This window comes from Acinonyx jubatus, chromosome A2 (assembly GCF_027475565.1).
Source record: "Acinonyx jubatus isolate Ajub_Pintada_27869175 chromosome A2, VMU_Ajub_asm_v1.0, whole genome shotgun sequence".
NCBI classification, from domain to species: Eukaryota; Metazoa; Chordata; class Mammalia; order Carnivora; family Felidae; genus Acinonyx; species Acinonyx jubatus.
Genome location: NC_069383.1, coordinates 138,421,086 through 138,443,119, shown reverse-complemented (window position 1 = coordinate 138,443,119; position 22,034 = coordinate 138,421,086). Strand labels below are relative to the sequence as shown.

Here is a 22,034-nt window from a genome sequence, read left to right as displayed (position 1 = left end):
CACTTGGCATTCTTAGAATGTGAATCAACCACCCCCACCAAAAAAATAAATAAATAAAAATTCAGTCCTCCCTAAGTTAGCAATCTAAAAGAGACATGAGAATATTTCATAGTGAAAGGTGTACAAGGGCTTAATGAATGAATTTCTCCATGAGTGACTGAAGGAAGGCCATAAAGGAAAATTTTAGAGGAAAGGGTAGAAACAAAACACTTATTAGGACTTTGTATGTTTTGTTCTTATTCATTAAGTACATATATTCGTACTTAAATAAATGAAATTCTTAATGAATAAGTGAAAAACAGGCAAAGTCCTAAAAAATGCTCTGGTTCACTATACAGGAATTAAAATTAAAAAACTTAATTTTAAAAAAAGAGACTCTCACATGGTGGGTATTGTGTAAGACACTGAGGACATAACACACACCAGCCATCATGCATCGCATCCTCTCCCGTCCAAAAGTATATATTCTAGAAGGCGAAAAGGCAAGAAACAGATGAAAACATGGTCTGCTGTGAAAGAGACAAGGGTTGAGATAAGAAAGCAAAGTTGCAACAACACAAAGCAAAGTGTGGAAAGCCAACACTGCTACACTGGGAATAAGCTCGGCCTGTTTACCTGGAGCATCACGAAACAGCATTGGCTCTCCACAGCTTCGGGTGGCTGTGTGGAATGATTCTATCTGCAAGGGGAAGCCTCAGAAGCATCTCAGGTAGTGGACAGCAGAGACTCGTGACAGAATCTGAGTTCTCTTTTACAAAGATCACAGTAAATGTTGTATAGAAAAAAGAAAAAAAAAAGATTCAATCAAAGCAAGGAGAAAAGCTGAAGGCCATTGGGGATGGCTTTACCAGAGACTAGTTGAGACATTCCAAATAGTCCAGGACTATGGTGGTGACTGTGTAGATACAAAGAATTTGAGATATATTTCTGACTCAGGAGCAACAGTACTTACTGATGTGGGGGGATGGGCATGAGAGGAGGGGGGTCAAAGAGGATCTCAGGGTTCTGGCCTAATGAGGTGGGTGGAGAGTGGTGTAATTTAGGAGCTATGGCGGTCAGAGGGGAAAGGCAGTGCCATGGGGCTCACTATCTGGATATCTTTCCTTCTTGAATTTAGATTTCCCAAAACCAACTAACTTGTATGTGTAGATGCACCCCAGGGCTTCTTTGAATCTCCTGAAATTGGGAATGGATCTGTCCATGGGGGTGGGGGAGAAGGGGGAGTATACATTGTTCTCCTGTGGTCTTGAGTTTGCAAAAAATTCTTAGTCTTCTGACTCCAAGAATCACTGATTTGAATTAACAAAATTATTTGGAGTTAGTTTCCAAAAGACGATTAAAAATAGGCTCATATTTCTATTCATTTTAGCTTAGAATCTAAGAGACCCACTCCTGAAGAGTGAAAAACAGTAGTTTATTTTGTGTCTGAGCAATATGTTCACAAGGATGAACTCTCCACAAAAGACAAACTAAAGATTTATTTTTTCTAAATGGCTTAACACTAAAATCATTTTAATCTGATTCAGCAGTGAACAATTTAAAATATGTCCCTTCCAACAAAAGACAGCTGGACACATAAAGATGATTGTGTGATCCATTCAAAATTAAAGAATGGGCTAAATCATTTACAACAATAAAAATGCAAAAAATCCTACCAGAAAAAAAAAAAAAAACAGGCGTGAAAACACTAAGTAGCAAGTGATTTCTAAATGTTTCCAAAACAGGAAGCTAAAGACATTTTAATGTCACTCTGGTAGCTTCCAGAATAAAATAAGTTAATCAGTCAGCTGCTAAAAACAAAGAAGGAACTCATTAAAAACAAATACATTAAAAAAAAATCAGAAAGAAGTGTCAAGAAAGCAGGCTTTTTCAAGATAGTGATTTGTATGCAAATATAGCACAGCATTTATCCCCAAAACCTCCAAAGCCTGTAAAGGGAGAAAGTTTGTTCTTTCCATCTGCTTAAACTCTTCTCCTTATAAAGTCACCTGCTAATGACAAGGAAGGCTTTGACATCTTTAAAACAATAACAGAAAAAAATACCTTCACAAACACAGGGTTTCAAAACCACAAACTCCTAAGCCACTCTCTTCCTCAAATCTCTTAGCCTAGTGTCTGTGTTAACACTGGGTTAATGTTTATACCTACTTCATTGTTACAAGGTTTGGTGTTGTTGTTGTTTTAATAAGGGATTTTTTACATATTTCACACCATAAAGTGAAGGTTGCTAAACATATGGTTACTTAAAAAAATCAATAGAAATGAATTCCTTGAAGACTTCCCTCTGTACAACATGCCCTTCTTTGCAACTGTAACGTGGAATAGGATTTGAATATTGTTGACTAACACAAGCGTTACCATTTAGAAGCTAGAACTTCCCTCAGGCCACAGATGAAACTTCACCCCTATGTTTTCACATTCCACTCACCTACTCACCTCCCTTAGGTCATATTCTCTCTGCATTTTTCTTTATCATCCTAATCTAGCATCACTAGAGGAAGGAGCTAGAAATAGGTTATCTGACTATAATTTCTTCTTTCACTCCACTTTGAACTGTATGAATTTTTCAAAACATAACTGTTTTTTTTAATGTTTATTCATTCATTTTGAGAGAGAGACTGAGAGAGAGCACAAGCAGGGGAGGAGCACAGAGAAGAAGAGTATCCCAAGCAGGCTCTGCATTGTCAGTACAGAGCCTGAAGAGGAACTGTGATCCCACAAACCAAGAGATCATGATCTGAGTCAAAATCAAGAGTTGGAGGCTCAACTCACTGAATCATGCAGGCACCCAAAACATAAAGTTAACAATAAAAAAAAAACCTCAGAACACAAAAAACAAACAATGAAAACATTAAAAATATCTAAATGCACTTAGGATTTACAACTTTTTTCCAGGATATCACTTTTGATATTCAGTTTAGATAGCACAGCACAGGATATGGTTTGCCTAACTTTTAAATAAGAAGACCCAGTAATCTCAAAGACTATGAAAATACCAACTTGAGCCCAAGATTCCTATGTATTTTACTTTTATTCTGTATATAATGGAAAAAAAATATATATTTAGGCATGCATAAGGAAAGCAAAAATTTGGAAAAAAATGTCTGGCAATTCCATAACAATTTTATATTTATATGTCATTGTTACTCCTGCAGGATCCTAAAACTCACTCCTATTTTCTTTATATGCTCAGATATTTAAAACATGTCTTTGCTACCTCACAACCTTCTGGCATGAGGAATTAAACATTGGCCCCAATATCTTTCATTACCAATATCAGCATCATCACCACCATCTTTGCCATCAAAAAAATTGGAAATTATTTGAATTAGTACAACCTTTACTAAAATAGTATTTCAAATTTCTTTATTTTTAATTTATTTTTGAGGGAGAGAGAGAGAGAGAGTGCACAAGTTCAGGAGGGGCAGAGGATCTGAAGCAGGCTCTGTACTGACAGCAGAGAGCCTGGGCAGGGCTCAAACTCACAAACTGGGAGATCATGACCTGAGCCAAAATTAAGAGTCAGACACTTAATTGGCTGAGCCACCCAGGTGCTCCTCAAATTTCTTATTGATGACAAAATGTTTTTCCAGGAGACTGCAGCCTCATATACTATTCCAGGGAGATTCTATCATCATTAATATTTCCATGTGGAAAAAACAAAAACAAAAACAAAAAACAAGCCTCTCCTTAAAAAAAAAATACTCTTATTTAGAATCTCATCTGGTCTAGCTTAACCTCGGAAGAAGAAAAAGAAATTCAAACTGAGAGGGATTAGTATTATGAAATTTTAATGTTATTGTCCCATATCCATAGTAATTTACCTAATATAAATCAATGCCTGTAGAGCAGTGCTGTCTAATGGAACTGTCATAATGACGGAAAGGTTCTATATCCTACGCTAATATAATAGCCACTAGCCCCATGTGGCTACTAAGCACTTGAAATGTGGCTAGTGGGACTGAAGAACTAGATTTTAATTGCATTTACTTTTACCTAATTTTAATTTTAAAATTAACAATTAAATATCAACACTATATTTTTATTTAAATAGCCACCTGAAGCCAGTAGTCATCTGTAGCTAGTTGCTTCTGCACTGGACAGCCCTGAAGTGGAAGCCATGGGTGTGTAATAACAGGGAGCAGTGAGAATTGAGGCAAACAGGAAGACACATACCCCAAGATGGGTAGACACTACTTAATTGTTTCTTTTTATCAAGAGAAACTGGAAATTGGGTTCTATGTGTAATTCTCCTATATTTAATTTCTGGCGAATACAGGCAACCTTCATTTACCATAGTTCCAACACTCAAAATTTTCAGCGACCACAGTTCAGTTAAATAATACCAGTTCCCCAACAATTTAGTTCAAATTTCAGTTACCATGCTTTATTAGCTCAGAGGCAATGCAGAAAGTACAAGTCCATTACCCTGTCTTCAGTCAATAGCTCTCCATGTGGATAACAGATGTGCATCACGATCAGTGACCAACCGTAGCACTTCTTTCAATGTCTGTCAGTGATCGGTCATTGCACATCTGTCATTCAGTCACACAAAGTCAGGAAAGTCGGTAGTAGTTGGTGCTGCCTCCTGTCTTCCACTGATTAAACCCTGGTGACACTGTACAAAAATGGACACTCAGAAGAGGTAGCTAGCCAAGTACAACAAAGACGGGAGCCTGACTGGCTCAGTCAGTTGAGCATCTGACTCTTGAATTCAGCTCAGGTTCTGATGCCAGGGTCGTGGGATCGAACCTTGCATCAAGCTCCATGCTGAGTGTGGAACCTGCTTAAGATTCTCATTCCCGCCCCCTCCCCCCACCCCGTCTCTCCCTCTTCCCTTCTCCCCCCAGTTTGTGCTCTAAGATTAAGAAAAAAACAAACAAACCTAAAAAGAAGAAAGTACGACAAAGAAGCAAAAAGTGACAATGGAGAAGGTGAATTGTGAGTCAAACATAAATGGAGTTACAGAAGAAATTGCTGAGACTAGATGTGCAGCCAGAGGAATGGAGCTAAGGCCAATGGATCGACAAAACGGAGGACGTGGTCATGATGGAAAGGAGGACAATGTCCCAGAGGAAGTTTTGCCAACAAAATACTTGACGTTTTAAAAAACTTCATCTATCACCACGCTGAAAGGACAAAGTGTAAAATGTTGGAAACTGATCCAAACTCAGAAAGGAGTGTGGCAATTTGCCAAGGCATAGAAAAGATGCTCCATCTGTATTATAAGCTATACAACCAGAAAGAGGCAGTGAGTACTGTTCAGACTACTCTTGATAAATGTTTTCCAAAGGGAAAAAAAAGAAAACCACATTAATTCTCAGTGTTTCTAGTATTTTAAATTACCAGTGTACTAAATAAGTTTTAGTCTTATTTTTTTTTCAAATTCCCCTATCTGCTTTTAACAGATAATAAGAATTTCAAGAGTTTTGACCACATTTTTAAAGGTCATGGAACAATCATAATTTTCCCCATCGATTATTAAGATTGCTTTGCAAGGTTTCAGCTTTCCTGGTCATTTTCCAGTCCCAAACTGCTGCACACAATGAATATTTCAAATACATGAAAACTACTGTGCAGGGCAAATAAGAGGTATGGCTAATGGGCCATATTTAAAACCTGTTCCAGGAACTAGTGTCATATTTGATGTGCATCTCAGTAATAGCAGGATAGAGCAGGCTGAAGAAATTCGATGGCTGTAAATGACTTTTAAAAGATGTATTTATCCAATACTCTGACCAGGAAGGGTACACCTATTGTCATATGCTCTTGAATTCCAACAGACTGTCTGGCAAAAATTCAGTTGACAATGTCTTTTCTTCTCCAAATAGCCTGAGAACTGCATATAATCAAAACTCCTCACCCTTCAATGCATCATTGCATCTAGTTGTTAACGTTTCTCCACCAAATGTTCTCCTATACCTAAGAATATGAAGGGAGATGAATTACATAGTAAGTAACACCAACACCATGCACGTCCCCTATTTCATATGGAGGACAAACAATAAGCAACATTTATGCCAAAATCCTTGTTTTGAGACAACAAAGGGGATGGAGATATTTCTGTCCTTCTCCTCACAATGCTCTGCTATTGGACCTTCTTACAGCACATCCCCTGCTACTCGTCCAAAAGCTTTTTAAAACAGAGGCCATATCTTATTCATCCCTCAATCTAAAGGCCAGGACTTGAAGCCCAGGCTAGGTCTCAATTCAAATGTCACCTTCTAGGGGACTTGTCCACTCTATCTGAAACAACCCTTTTTCCATAAGTCCTCATACACTGGTATCCCTCAGGACCTGATTTAAATTCTGGAACTACAGTATTCATTTAGGTTTACTTATTTCCTATCTAGAATGTCAACTGAAATGATAATCAGAGTCAGGAATAGCTGGCTTTCATCTGTGTCCTAATACCCAGTAGAGTTCCTGGACATAAAGCAGTTGCTAAACACCAAATGAATTGGTGGGTGGATGTTTTGAAATAATGCATGTTTGAGTGAATGACTATTTGAATGTAAGACAGTTGAAATGGATGACTGATTAATAAATAAATTAGTCTGAAACTACTACCTTATTATGATAAGTAGAAAGTAGAAAAAAAGATAACTGTTGTTCTCCTAACTAATGTTTCACACCCACAAACAGAACACTGTCTGGATTACCTTCCTTTTCCTAGGTTTTGGCCTTAGACAAATCTGAAGATGAGAATTCTTGCAGTGGATGAGCTCCCCAGGTCCAGCCTACCATTTGCTCAGCTACAAGATGGAGACGTTTCACTTCACAGCAGCATGTGTGAAAACAGCTTGGGAACTTTTGTTAAGAATAAGCTCAAGATGAGTTGACAGAGAAATGTTGTTTCCACAAAACACATTTTATCTCAGAATGTGAATGCAAGTCTGGTATTGAGTTGAGGGAGGCGATTTCTCACTCTGATCTTTATTGGCAAGGCTTCTCATGGAGTTTTCTGTCAACATGGAAGCCACCAGGGACTGCCTATAGCACATTCACAGAAGAGATAAGTATAGATGAGGAAGATCAGAGAAAATGGAAATGAGGAAACAAGAGCCAACCTTGAAGCCACAGCACTGGAACGGCTGTTATGTGGGAGGAGGAAGATTCTGGCTAACCTACTAGTAAAGGGGAGAATACAAACCAACTAGTAAATGACAGAAAACAACTAGTAAATGATGGGGAATTTCAATCCAGCATGCAGGCTGAGGGTTGGCCCAGATCCAGATTCATATTCCATTTCTACCACTTGTTAGCTATTTGACTTCGGACAAATTAACTCCTTTTGAGTCTCAGTAACTTCATCTGAAAAATGGGTATTATTTATTCTGTTTAAACTGTATTTCAAGGAAATCAAATAGTTCCAGTGATGGAAAGTTATTTAAAGCATTCCAATTCTAAAAACGAGAGGAATAGGGGCAGCTGGGTGGCTCAGTCGGTTAAGTGTCTGACTTCGTCTCAGGTCATGACCTCGCAGTTTGTGGGTTTGAGCCCTGTATCGGGCTCTGTGCTGACAGCTCAGAGCCTGGAGCCTCCTTCAGATTCTGTGTGTCCCTCTCTCTCTGCCCCTCCCCACTTGCTCTCTCTCTCTCTCTATCAAAAATAAATAAATGTTAAAAAATAATAAAAATAAAATAAAAATGAGAGGAATAACAACAGATTTGCACAAACCACCATTTTCAAACCCTAAAAAATAACTGATTCAGATAAAAGTATTAACAGATGATTTAGGGTTTAGATCAGGGGTTCTTCACATGGGGGGTAGTTCCCCATGGACACTTAAGGAAAGAAGTGTGAAGAAAAGAAATACATACAGATGAATGGGGGGAAAGCTGCATATTTGTTTCACTAATTTCTAACTGACATTTTGCATCTCCTTAAATCACAGACATGAACAACAAACCACAGTAGTAACTTTAATGCCTATAACTTGGTCATAGTATAATTCACAGACATTTTAAAAATATAAATATAAAGTGATAACTTTATAGTTGTTGCAGACACCTTGCAATATCCTTTATTCTATAGTTATTCATTAGTTCTATGAGTATTAGCAAATTATAGTAGTCATTATACCTCCTACCAATTCTTGTTATTTAATATGTAATAATGTAGTGCATATCTCCCCATATCACAGCTTTGCTCTTTAATATTACAATAACTGCTATTCAATAACATTGACTTCCTTTGTATTCGTATACACTTAACTTTCCTCATTAAGAACATTACTGGGAGAAGAAATCTACAGGCTTCACCAACTGTCAAAAGGGGCTCACCTAACAAAAAAGATTAAGGGCTCCTGCTTTAGATGAAAGGTTGATGGGAAATTTATAATGAGGAGCTAGGGTGTCACTACTAAATCCCCTGAGCAAGGTCAGGACCCTAAGAGTGGGACATCCAAACATTATGCCTCCCTACAAGATGCCACAAATGCTTGCATCTGAAAATAGCCAATCCTTATGCCACACTGTCTAACAGAACTTTCTGTGATGATAGAAATGTTTTATGTTTAGGCTACCTAATACGTCAGCCACGAACTGCATGTGAAATGTGGCCAGAGCAAGTGAACAGCTGAATGTTTCAATTCTTTTTAACTTTAATTAATCTCTATTTAAAAAGTCACATTGAGCTAGTATCTACAGTCCTAGACAACCCTCCTTAGAGCTAACTTATCTTTTACAAGACACAAAAGATAAAGAAACAAGTTAAAGAACAATAAGCGAAAGCAACAGACAAATTCAGATTATAGAACAGTCTTTAGGACGACTGACCCAGTTAAAAAAAAATCAATGTCATAAAAATAATGTACTAAAAGAGTCCCAAAATAAATAACCACATATAACGTGAAGATTTTGTTTGGATCCTGATGAGACAAAAAACATTTTTAAATAACCATAGAAACTTGAATATTACATCATGTCAGGACATTCCTATTAATTTTGTTAGATATGATCATGGTATTATATTTACATTAGGAGATTTCTATAGTTTCAAAAATGCATACCGATGTGTATAGGGTTGAGATAAAACTATTTCTAAGAACACCCTCAAAATATTGTAGCAAAAACGAAAGTGTATAGATGAAGTATGTGTGGCAAAGTCTAGAAAACCATTCAATCTGGCAAAGGTTCAAGGGCATCCTTTAAATTATTTTTGTTACTTCTGAGTATTTTGAAATAACCCCAAATGATTTGTATAGGTGATGATATTCTGCCTATAGCTACAGACACATAGTAAGCATTCAACGAACATTAATTAGAAACTATTAGCTTCATCATTACCATGATTCTTAATGCCAAAACTAAGATCAACTAGTAAAAAGTATGAAAGTTAACTTTAGGCCCAAAACACAAATAAGCTTTTTCACAGTGAGAGCTCTATGAAGATGGAAATACACTGTCTGCTGAGGTGGTGGTGGCCCAGAGATATTAAAAAGAAATAAACAACAGCAGTTTAAGTTTACTGAGCACTTACAACGTGGCAGAAATAAGTCTAAGCCCTTTTCACATATTCTTTCATTTCAGCTCAATAGCAGTGCCATAAGGTAGGTACTCCTACTCTGCCCATTGGAGCTGTGCCAGCAGAGATGGATCCTTTGGTGACGATGTTGCAGAGCAAGTTCAAGGTGAATGGCTGTTATAGTTGCCCTTTACCAAGTCTGACAACCCTGAACTCTTCTGATTCAATGAACATGTGACTCAAATGAATTCTGCAGGCTGGCCAGCTGGCTGGCTCACACAGAGCCAGTGAACAGAGAGCAATTCTCCGCTTTACTTATTGAAAGGTCTTCAAACATCACCTTTCCCTTTCAAGTGGCAGACTAAAATCCCACAAGAATTTAATTATCTGTAGGCAAGGAGATGATGTGATCAAGAAAATGCTACATTTCAACTACTTCATTTATCCATTTTCAAATTTCCCATCAATTACAGGGAAACATCTTCCCCAGGCTGCCATTTGACCAAGAAATGCCCATGGCGTATCTTTGTCAACATGTTTCAGAATATAAATCCAGATTACTAAAACTAAAGTTGGTATAAAGTCTGTCGTCATATATTATATCATTTGAAAGAAATATTGGTGACCTTATCCAGTATGACTGTTATAATAGTAATAAAATTGAATCTTGGAAGATTACACTTCTGGTCAAAGTAGTAAAATGTGACCTTATTCTATTGAACATTGACATTTATTATATTAATTCACATGTAAAAAACTGCATTAAAATGATATTAAAGCCCTGGATAGAAATGGGAATGTTTAAGAACTTCAGAAAAAAGATTTAACTTTACCAATCATTCATAACATGCAGCCCGTTTGATGCAAATCAAACTAAATCTCCTTCACCAATCTCTGGTTCAATTCTAACGTTATTGTTATTACCCTCTCATTCATACAGAATGTATTTTTTTTCCTCATGCCTCTTCAAACATTTTATAAACTTTAAATCATTGTCATCATGCTCTAGAGAAAAAGATAACCCAGAGCAACAAATACACAAACTTGACGCAGAAGATCAAGCCACCTCCTCATGGCAGAGAGATTCTTTTCACACCAATAACATCATGCTTAACACTGAGCTCATGTCAGCCACTGCACGAGGCCCTTGAAAGGGCACCAAGGTCCAGAGGTGAGCAAGCAGTCAGACAGCCGCATGGACTTTACAGAATGGCCACCATGTGGAGAAAAGGTATCACTTTGGACATCACACCAGCAAAGTGCTTGTTGTTTCATTCTTTCGTTCTTTCTTTCTTTCTTTCCTTCTTTCCTTCTTTCTTTCTTTAATTTGGGTTTTTTTGTTTGTTTGCTTTGGTTGTTTTTTGCTTTTTGATTGGTCAAGGTTTTCCAGGGAGTTCCCTCTCAAATATGTTTTGCATATTTAAGTTTGGGGGTAGAACATGGAATAACACAATAAATTAAGGAACAGTCCAGACACAAAACAAAGGTCTGTTTTCTCTTCTGCATTAGTCCAAAGTTCTAGGTTTGCCATTGCAGGTCTCACCTGTTTTCAACCTTGCTTTTCACCACTCTTAGTTAATGCTCCAGCCCCCAAGTAGAAGTAACTTACTTATGCCTCACTTAATACTGTTTTCTGCTCTAAACATCTTCCCCCCATTATATTATCAGATTAGGCTGAGTGTGGTGATTCCAAGCAGCCCCAACATTTCAGTAGGTTGAACAATAAAGGTTTACTTCTTGCCTGAGACTGACGGAGTTGAGAGCAAGCCAAGAGATTAGCTCTGTGCACATTTGTCACTCAGGCATCCAGGCTGACGAGTGGTTACCAGCACAAACACTGCTATAAGCCATGCCAGGAGAAAAAGAAAATTCTGTGGGTCTTGAACCATAAGTTAAGTGCTTAGACAAAATATGACATAACTCATTGTCATAAACAGCCATGTGGTTCTACCAAACCACAAGCCCAATTCTACCATAAGCCTGGATGAGAGGGAACTGAAAATATTTGGCCAACACCATCAATGACTTCTTACCTCCATACGTCTAAAATCTTGTAATTCTTTCAGATCTAGGTTGGATCCTACCTCCTCAAATAGACAGCGCTGGTACCTCATGCTAAAAGGAAGACATTCACACTCTTAATACACACAGCACGTTATCTTACCTCTGAAGGCCATTATGACTATAAGAGAACAGTGTCTCCACTGGGATTCTCTGCTTCCCACAATGCCTTGCTAGATGAATATTGCATGAATGATTGAATGAGGCTGTATGCATAATGAGATTTCATCTCCAAAGACTTCAAATACTCTGGAGGCTAGTAATACTTGGTAAGTAATAAACCTTTTTAATTTTTTGTTCTTATTTATATCATAAAGATATTTAAAACAACATTAAAAAGATCATAAAGATGAAATAAAACTGAACTCATAATCCCACCACCCTAAACCAGCAACTCCTTTCAGTTCTTTTCCTTCTAGCTTGTTTAAAGAGTGTTCATGGAAAAACATCACTATATTCAGGGAGCACGAAGATACAGGGAGAATTTTAAATAGAAGACAAGTGACTGCCAAGTCAATGCTTTTTACCCTTTCTCAAGGTAAGGACATGTTGGGTGATATCTTAAGACTGATTTGTATTTTCCACAATATGGTTACCAATGACTTAAAGATTCCAAGCTATTCAGTACAGCAACCATCATTTAGCCACCACTTCCACTCCTTAACCCAGCTCTAAAAGAAATCACTGCTAGTAAAAGGAGCTTGATTTCCATTATTAGAAGAAAAGAAAAGAAAGCCCATGTGCTAAATCTTGGACAACTTTGGATAATACTAGTGCAAAGACGAAAATTGCCAATGTTACATGTTTTGGTCTATCATTAAGATACCATTAACAAGATCAAAAACACAAGAGTTTTAGTTTCAGTCTTGAATTTCTTATTTTTTTGTTCTTTTGTTCCAATTAACTCATCCACTTTTTTTTTTTTAGTCAATGTTTCTAATGGAAAAGCAGACAACATAGAAGAATAGATGGTGCATGTAAGCAGGGAGAAGTTTTAAAACTTTAAATGATAAAGTTATTTTATATGATACACTAATGGCAAATACACATCATTGTGCTTTTTGTTTATTTTTAAATAAATTTATACTCATTTTACCAATTTCTCCCATCCCCCACCTCTGCAACCACCAATCTGTTCTCTGTATCTATGAGCTCGACTTTTTGTTATTGTTGTTTTGTTTTGAGATTCCACATATAAGAGGAGTCATACGGAATTTGCCTTTCTCTGACTTATTTCACATAACACCATGACCTCAAGATCCATCCATGTCACAAATGGTAACATTTCACTCATGTTTATGGATGAATAATATCCCACTGTGATATTACATATATTGATATCTAATATATAGTAATAAATATAGTATTTTATATCTATATCTATCTATCTCACAATTTCTTTATTTATTGATCCAGTGATGGACACTTAGATTGTTTCCATATCTTGGCTACTGTAAATAATGCTGCAATGAACATGGGTGCCTGTATCTTTTCAAGTTAGTGTTTTCATTTTCTTCAGATAAATAGCCAAAAGTGGAATTGCTGGATCATATGGTCATTCTAGATTTGTTTTCCTGTAGTATCACTGGTAACATTTCCTCTTTCATTTCTGATTTTGAGTCCTCTTTTTTTCTTGGTGAAGACTTTTTCTTGATAAAGACTTGTCACTTTTTTTAAAATCTTTTCAAAGAACTAGCTCTTAGTATTATTGATCTTCTCCATCATCTTTTTAGTCTCTAGTTCACTTACTTCTTTTCTAATCTTTGTCATTTCCTTCTACTAATTTTGGGCTTCATTTGTCTCTTATTTTTCTAGTTCCTTAAGGTTCTAATTTTAGGTTGTTTATTTGAGACTGTTGACGTTTTTTGAAGTAGGCATTTATCGCTAAGAACTTCCCTCTTAGAACTGCTTTTGTTGCATCTCACAAATATTTGGGTATATCATATTTCCATTATTGTTTGTCACATAGTGTTTTTTTATTTATCTTTTTATTTCTTTGACTAATTGGTTTTTCAGTAGCATGTTGTTTAATCTTCACGTATTTGTGAATTTTCTTGTTTTCTTCCTGTAATTAATTTCTATGATTATTTTATTGTGTACTCTTCTTATTGGCATAAGCTGAGTTGAACCCCTTCTGGGATGAGGTGGAATATCCATACACAATGTATTTTTGTGTTACTGATACACCAAAAGACACTAGGAAGTCTCACCACAGTGGATAAACAACCCAGATGGTCATTTGACCCACTTAGCTTACTTAGGATCAAATAAGTCTTAAAATTACACTGAGCTATTTCCATACTAAGAAGGAAAAATCATCCAAACACCTTGAAATATTATTAAATTTCACAGTAATGATTTTTTGTCTATTTTATATTTTAATAGCTGATAGATTATGTGTTAAGCTATAATATTTTCAAATTTTATGTTCAGTATTTGACTACTTTCACAAGCACACATAATTTATATTCTTAAATTTGTGAAAGGGTTTATTATTTTATGTGCCATACTTATTGATCTGAATCAAATAGTTCTTACCTGATTCAACAGAAGATAGTACAAATAAAATGTGGCTATTTACAACTATTAATGACTGCTATAATTCATACAGAATCTGCCAAACCTACTGCATTATAAGTAATATTGTATACATTTCTAAGAGTCTGATAATATCTGCTTCAAATACAAACATTCTCTGGAAATTTATCAAAATTTAAAAAGGTACCATTAAATAATATTTTCAGATATCACTCTAGAGAGTTTCTAGTACAAATCTCTTCCATTTAATACTGTCTCAATATTCATGAATGCTCAACAGTCCAATAGTTGCTTTCAGGAGTTGTGCCTTCATTAAGGTGCAAAACATTAAACACCTGCAATTCTGCTCAAACTATTCCTGAGGGAGAAATTTTGGTAACAAATGAAAGAGATACATGTTTTAGCTGAAAAATTCACTTGATGCTGATAAAGAATTTATAGCAGAACGTTCCAATAGAGAAGAAGAAAGCAATATGAAAAGAAAATTAATATTCATTGAGAAACATCTACCATGGTAGGAAAGAAAGATTACAAAGCCAAACTGAATAATCAAATTTCTATATGAAAATAGAATTCCAGTGCATACAATTCCAGTTATCTAATCCTATGTAACAAAATATTCCCCAACTAAGAGATTGAAATAACAGTTATCATTTATTACTTCTCATGGTTTCTGTGGGTGGGTCAGGAGATTTGAAGCATCTCCACTAGGAGATCCTGTCTCTGGATCTCTCATGAGGTTACAATCAGACAGTGGTTAGCCTGGAGTCATAAAGGCCTCTTTGTATCCATGACTGGAACCTGAGATGGAAAGATTCAGTTCCAGTTAGGGGTATCCGTCCCTAGCTTTATATGGCATCATCATGTGGAGTCTCCAGGATGGTGGCTTCAGGGTGGCCAGATTTCTCATATGTCTTAGGCATATGTCCTAAGACAGAGATAGAACCAAGAAAAGCCAAAGTTCTTTAAGGAATCATCCTTAAAATTCACACAACCTCATTTCTGCCACATTCTATTGGTATTTACAAAGATCCACTCAGTTTCAAGTGGAGGGAACATAAACTTCACGTCTTGATGAAGAGTTTCATCATCACACTGTAATAGGACCCTGTAGCATTAAGAACATGTAGGATAGGACATGTTTTGATGTGCCCATTTCTCTGAAAATCCAATCTACCACCTTAGCCACATGAGCCACCTACACTTATAAAACTGATGAACAACATAATCTGCAAGAGAAAAATAAATGCCAAAGTCCAATGTCTGCTGTTTTTCAGGTTTATCAACTGAATTGGGAGTAATAAATATTTGTTAATTAAAAAACCCAGACTTTAACAGAAACTCAGTCTTTGAAAATATTAACTTGAGTAGAATATTAAAGGTAAAACTGCAATATATAAACACTGATTATAATTCAAACACTTCATCACTTTCTCTGGAGTACCAATGACTATAACAGAGGCACAACAGTTCACTTTGAACAATTAGCCTTGGCAGCATCTCTGTAGAGAAGTGTTTTCTTTTTCTTTCCTGGGGGCATTAGCTTTCTTTTGGGATTTTGCTAGAACAAACCTTAAGTAGAAAATGACAAAGCTCTGAAGCTGAATTGATTCAGGACAGACTGACCATTCATTCATCAAATATTTTCTAGGTATCTACTATGGGACAAATGCTATGCTAGGCACTAGAGACACGGCAATGAGTAAAGGAGACAAAAATCTCGGCCAGCAGAGGTCATGTATGCTGACATTTAGCTAGTTCTCCAGTGGCCCCAGAACAGCAAACGTTCTCTGGATCGGCTGGGAGACGAGAAGGAAACCTTGGATGGAGCTAGGAGGAAGACCAACATTTTGGCAAGTTGATTTGAGGAGGAACACCCTACAAAGGAAACTGAAATGGAGTTTCCAGGGGATGAGAAAATAGGAGGAACGGAAAGTATCTGGAAAGTTAGGACAAACATAGATTTCCAGAAGAAGAGAAGGGTCAGCTATGCCAAATAAGCTGAAGGATAAAGATTATGACAAGTGTAATTTAGAGAACTGTACTTTAGGATAATAGGGAACAATTCCTGCTGTCTCCAGTATGGGCATAGGTAGGCCTGCTCTCTTAGCCTATGGGGGAGGGCTGTTATGGGAATGTTGCAAAATGTTAAATCACATGCTTTGTGGATAAGATGCTTTAGGGCAGTGATTCTTAACCATGGTTCTGCACCACAAAGAGGAATGAAGTTTTGTGTAAGGCTTACCTCAGGTTGTTTAGAGAGAGGAGGGGTAGAGATTCCCCTAGTGCATCAAGACTGACAGAACCACAGGCAATTCTGCCCAACCCTCACAGCATCCTATGCAAGGATCTACATCAGTGTGCATTTCACCAAGCAAATAATTTTAGGAACCACTGTCCCACATCATATGGCAAGTAGTAGGGGTGGGAAGAATTCATAAAAACAACTATTCAAGTTATTTAAGTCAATGAAAGAGAATTCATGGTTTTATGTGGGACAAGAGGTAGTTGGTGGGAATGTAGAAATAGTGATTAGGAGCAGGGCTTTGGCCACCCTCTGCTTTCCAGCTGTGTGACTTCAAGAAAGCATGACTAACCACTTTGTATCTCAGTTTCACTACCCATGGAGTGGGGATAACACCACCTCTCTCGTGAGTTGTCAAAAAAATTTTCTGAGGAAGTAGGTGTAAAGCTCTTTGCACTGTGCTTCATACATAACAAATGACCAATAAGGATGTGCTGTTGCTATTCTGGTTGTTCAGTGGCTCTTCATGGCACAATATAAAATGCTCTGGTTTGCCTTCTCAAACCTTTCTGTGTCACTAATAATTCTGTAATTTTCCCAAGGACACTTAGCCTCCCTGTTCCCATTTCCTTTCCTATAAAATCAAGAACATGTGTCTAGGTCAGTGGTTGTTAAGTTCTGTTCTGAAGGCTTAGTCTGAAGAGAAGAGGCAAGGCAGAGAGAGAGTCTCTCTGAGAAACTTCACTTTTCTTAATGTTACACACTTGGCTTTGGCATAAGATTACCTTTGACCAAAGACTGTATCAGTGAAAAACATAACAGAAAATGTTTCAAAGTGACTGGTTTAGATGGTGTCTAATGCCACAGACCTCTACAATTGGAAGTGATAAGACAAGAATCCCTGGAGAAGGCAGATAATCAAAACTGCAGCTAATTAGAAAACAACTGAGAGCTGGTTCATCATTAATCCAGTATCTTTTGTATATAAAGCTAAATACCTCACTTTCAATTAGTCTCGCATTCCATCCCTGTCATTATAATACGAATGTTTTAGCAGCAGCAAAGCAAAAAAGTAACCCTACCAAGTGTTTGCTTGATGAATTCAATACTCTTCCAATGGGCAAATGATATGGGAGAACTGTCTCAGACAGTGTGCTCTAGGAGGAAAATCTTTGAACCAAATATATGGAGTTGAAAACATCAGCACAGCCCCTTCTGAGCAGTCTTAACTTTGGCGAAGTATTTAGCATGTCAGAGTCTATGTTTCCTCATCTATGAGGTGGAAGAGATTATACAAGTCCACAAATCTGCCCTGAGAGTCCCTGACCCACTCGTTATATAATTCATTCAGTAAATGTTTAGGGAGAACCAAATACATGCCAAGCATAGCTCAGGATGAAAACACAACAGTGAATCGCTACGATAATGGAAGGTTCCCCAAACCATTGTACATCTGCAATTATCAGTGGTCTTTAGGAGGACACATGTCTGCCAAACGCAGTGTCAGTGCAACCAGAGTCACACAACAAATGCTAATTGCCTTCCTTCTTAACCTTCCTTTCTTGATAGCATAATTATAGTAAGTAAGGGTGGAAGAGAGCCATGCCATTCACATGTGACCCTCTCTCCCCCTCCCTCTTCACACTTACCCTGTCCGTCTCATTTTCCCCAGCCTGGTCACTGGCTCTCTTGTGCTTCTGGATTTGTGAAAGCAGTTCAAAGGGCTGAGGTAGGGAAAAGAACTAGGGAACTAAGTCTCTTTTATGAAGATTCAGGATTGTGGGAGAGGAAACATAGGTGAAGAAGAGCAGTGCTGGGCAAGAATGAAGGGGAGAGACTGGGGAGTGGTGTCTGAATGGCTCTGGAGCAGCTCCAGGGCACCAAATTTGGGGGGAGTGAAGAAACACCATGGAGGGAAGAGAAGTACATCCTGTTGCTCTGAGATCCTCAAATAAAGCCTGAATTTCCTTTTAATTAACCTTAAGCATCTGAGCTGTACTTCTTGAATGCAACTGTGAGTGGGGAGTGAGGCAACCCAGGGCCTCAAGCTGTATTCAAAACTCACAATATCAAACCTGTGGTTTTCTGAAAATCTGGAAAGGAGAGTTTAAAAAGGAGACAAACTGGCAGTGACAAATATGTGTCCAAAATACATCCCTGATGGGCTTCTCTGAATAGAGAAACTTTTGATGAATTTAAAATCAAGCCACCAAACAAGAATTTCCTGAACATGGAATACTGTAATACCTCCAAACCATGAGCCATCTTATTAGCAACCTAGGCTTCCCCCACCTGGTGTGACCCTAGGGAGAAGTCTGCAGATCCCACTGCTTCTGGAACCTCAGGGAGGTCAGGGAGCATTTGCTGCCTGGATGATGCACTTGGAGCGGAAAACCAGCTCAGAAGTACTCTGATCCTCCTTTTGTTTCTTATGTTTTCCTTTTGGGCCAATGACTTTTTTCAGACACTAATAATTTACACTTCAGGCAAACATCAAAGTATAGTAATGCCCTGAATAGTAATTACTGCGCTGGTGATGGAATCAAGCATCTCAAAGAACCCTAAGTTAATTAACTACAGACCTAGTTACCTTTAGGCCAATGAAGAAGGCAAGGAACACTGGATTAGAACCTGCCTTCAATTTATGGCTTTATTAATTCCAGCATTCCAATCAGTCTGAGACCCCTATCTGTCAACCTTCAGCATCTGAGCTGACGGCTGTTGTGGGGACCAGACACCAACTGAGACCCAGTCACGATATCCAGGGAAGAAACTTGGACTTTCATTGTTTTCTGTCATTATTTTCTCAATTACTAAGCAGTTTTGTTTATCAGTACACAAAATAGTTTCAACCTTTCCATAACATACATGTTTAGGGACAAAGATCAAGAGAAGGACAGATGTAAAAGTGAGATTTATTCATTCTTAACCAAATATCTACTCAAAGTCATTTTTCTATACACAGCTCATTTTTAGCCTTCCTAATTCTTACTCGTCTTTCTGAGAAATTTTTTATTTAGCTTTTTGTAAAAATCCACACTTTAAAGAAGCATTGGATACAGATAACATTCCTTATTTATATGTCTCTGTGACTGTGGCAGATTTCCACGTAATCCTCTTAGAGGAGGACCCACATTTGCCAGCCTACTTAGGATGTTACTAAAGGTGTGTATCAACACGCCTCTTGCGGATGGCTTGGGGATATTTCTTCCAGGCTTCCCCTGAACTCTTTGTGTTCCGATCAATCCCCCAGGAGAAGGCATTTGAAATGCAGCAGAACCAGCATCCTGTCCTCAGGTGCTGACACTGAAATAGCGTGCCACACATATACCTACAATGACCTAAGTTGTCAAATGGAAAATGGAAACTCAAGTAACTTAATTCTTTTCATTCTTTAATAGTTTCACCCTTCATATACCTTTTGCTGTGTCTGGACTATATTAGTTTGCTAGGGCTGCCAGAAGAAAGCACCACAAACTGAGCAGCTTAAACAAGAGAACTCTATGTTGTCTCAGTTTTGGAGGTTGGGAGCCCCCAATGAAGGTGTTGGCAGGTGTTCCTGCAGGTAAGAGCTGGGAGGGAAGGATCTGTCCTTGGCTTACAGATGGCTGTCTTCACTCTGTATCTCTCCACATCATCTTCCTCGTGTGCCTGTGTCTGTGTTCAAATTCACCTTTTTACAAGAACACCAGTCATGTTGGATGACAGCCAATCCTAATGACCTCGTTTTAACTGGATTCCCTCTGTAAAAACCCTGTCTTCAAATACACTACTTTCTGAGACACTCAGAGTTAGAATTCCAACATACCTTGTGTTGGAGGGGACATAATTCAACTCATAGCAGGGATCAATAAAAAAGTTCTGGTTTTAAAAAGTCATTTATCAAAGAGGAAAGATGCTATTGCCACACATATCTCTGTTGATTGCTTCACTGAAGCATCTATTCAGTGCAGGCACTATGCTATGTAGGCAGGGAAACAGAGAGGAACAAAAAGCGATCTCCATGCTCTTGAATGGAGTTCCTCTTGGTGGCAGTCCCTCCATCTTGTAGAAATGTGGATGAACTGGAACGCTGAACTTCAAGTTGTGGAAAGCATTTGACTTCTATTCCCTTCTCCTTTGCCCTAAAGGCAGCCACAGCAACACTGTGATACTGGGTAGAGAAGTGTCCAGTTTGCATAGAAGTGACCAGTCTGCCCTCACCAATTTCCATCAGACATTAAGCCTGTGATAATTTTTTCTAAAATTTTTAAATGTTTATTCATTTTTGAGAGACAGAAAGAGACAGGGTGTGAGCAGAGGAGGGGCAGAGGGAGAGGGAGACACAGAATCCAAAGCAGGCTCCAGGCTCTGAGCTATCAGCACAGAGCCCAACGCGGGGCTCGAACCCACAAACCATGAGATCATGACCTGAGCCAAAGTCATATGCTTAACTGACTGAGCCACCCAGGCACCCCAAGCCCATGATAATTATTTTAATAGAATTGTGTGTAAATGAATAATGATGGCCAACCACCCACCTTTTTGATTAGTTGATAATAGGAAAGTAATAATACCACCCATTTTTTCTAAGACTTATGTTTTGGGCACTTTGCGAGGCACTTAGCATGCACAATTTAAGGCCATTTTCACAAGATGAGACTGTTACTATTAGCTCCATTTTACAGGTGATAAAAACTGAGACTTAGAGAAATTAAGTATCTTGCTAAAGCCACCAGCTAACACACAGTGAAGATAAAGTCTGAACTCAAGTTACCTGAACAAAAACCCCACACTTTTAGGCCCTATGCAATACTGTCTCATTTAACCTCAGAACTTCTGTCAATTGCCCAATATTGTGTCATCATGTGTGTACATACGCGTATACATATGCATGTACATACATGTGTATATCACGGGTGTGTTGTATAGGTATAAATGAAATATCTATTTTGATACAAAACATCTATGATTAAAGCTAATCCTTTAGCAATAAACCTTGCACTCATTAGAAACTTGCAGCTTTTTCTCATGCCTACATCTGTGACATAACATATTCAACCAAAGAAAGCCTGAGCCAACTGATTAGTATTTGATGTGTTGAAAAGGCTAATGGTTCTTTATGTGAAACATCTGACAACGTGCAGCCCACTTAATTACTCAGTTGATTTTATAGCTTCGAAATAGTAAAACAGAATAATCCAATGACTGGCCAATGTGCTGAGTGATATTTTAACATCTACTCAACCCTCAAACTGTGAAGCAAAAGTCCTTATCCAAATCCAATACTTTCAATTTTCCTTTTTATTGTTATAAGTCAAAACCAGCTAAATTGATTTTTTTTTCCTTTGACTTCTGCAGAAAAGTTCATTCCTGAACAGATTACATGTGCTGCTTTGCAGCCCAGAGGAAATATTACAGCCAAGTAGAACCCTAAGATCATGAAAATATGGGTTTACTTGAGAAGCTGGAAGGACTTGACAGATCTTTGATTATAACAGGACAAATATGTCTTGATAGATGTGCTGCCTTTTATGAATGAGACTTAGAAGTTTTAACTGTATTAACCTTTACCCACTAACATCACAGAAAGTTTTGAGGCTGTGTCTTCAAACTTCTAAGTGAAAGATGGCACTGGTGAAGTATGTAGAAACCCCTGGAACATCATTCAATGGCTTTGAACACACGTGCCCGTGGTTTGGCCTCCCTACAACATTGCAACACAAATCTTATCCCCTCTGGC

At 37.8% G+C, this 22,034-nt stretch overlaps 1 protein-coding gene across 13 annotated transcripts in view; it reads right to left on the bottom strand.

Annotated features, from left to right (window-relative positions):
- Positions 1–22,034, bottom strand: part of FHIT (fragile histidine triad diadenosine triphosphatase) — a 1,399,071-nt gene that overhangs the window by 276,364 nt on the left and 1,100,673 nt on the right. The window contains exon 1 of one of the 13 annotated variants that reach the window (XM_053220344.1): positions 616–789. The exons of the other annotated variants lie outside the window; for them this stretch is intronic. Coding sequence (XP_053076319.1) covers positions 616–637 — 22 coding nt within the window. The 5' untranslated portion in view covers positions 638–789. Of the gene's footprint in view, positions 1–615; positions 790–22,034 lie in introns of those variants that run through there. 13 annotated transcript variants of the gene reach the window in all.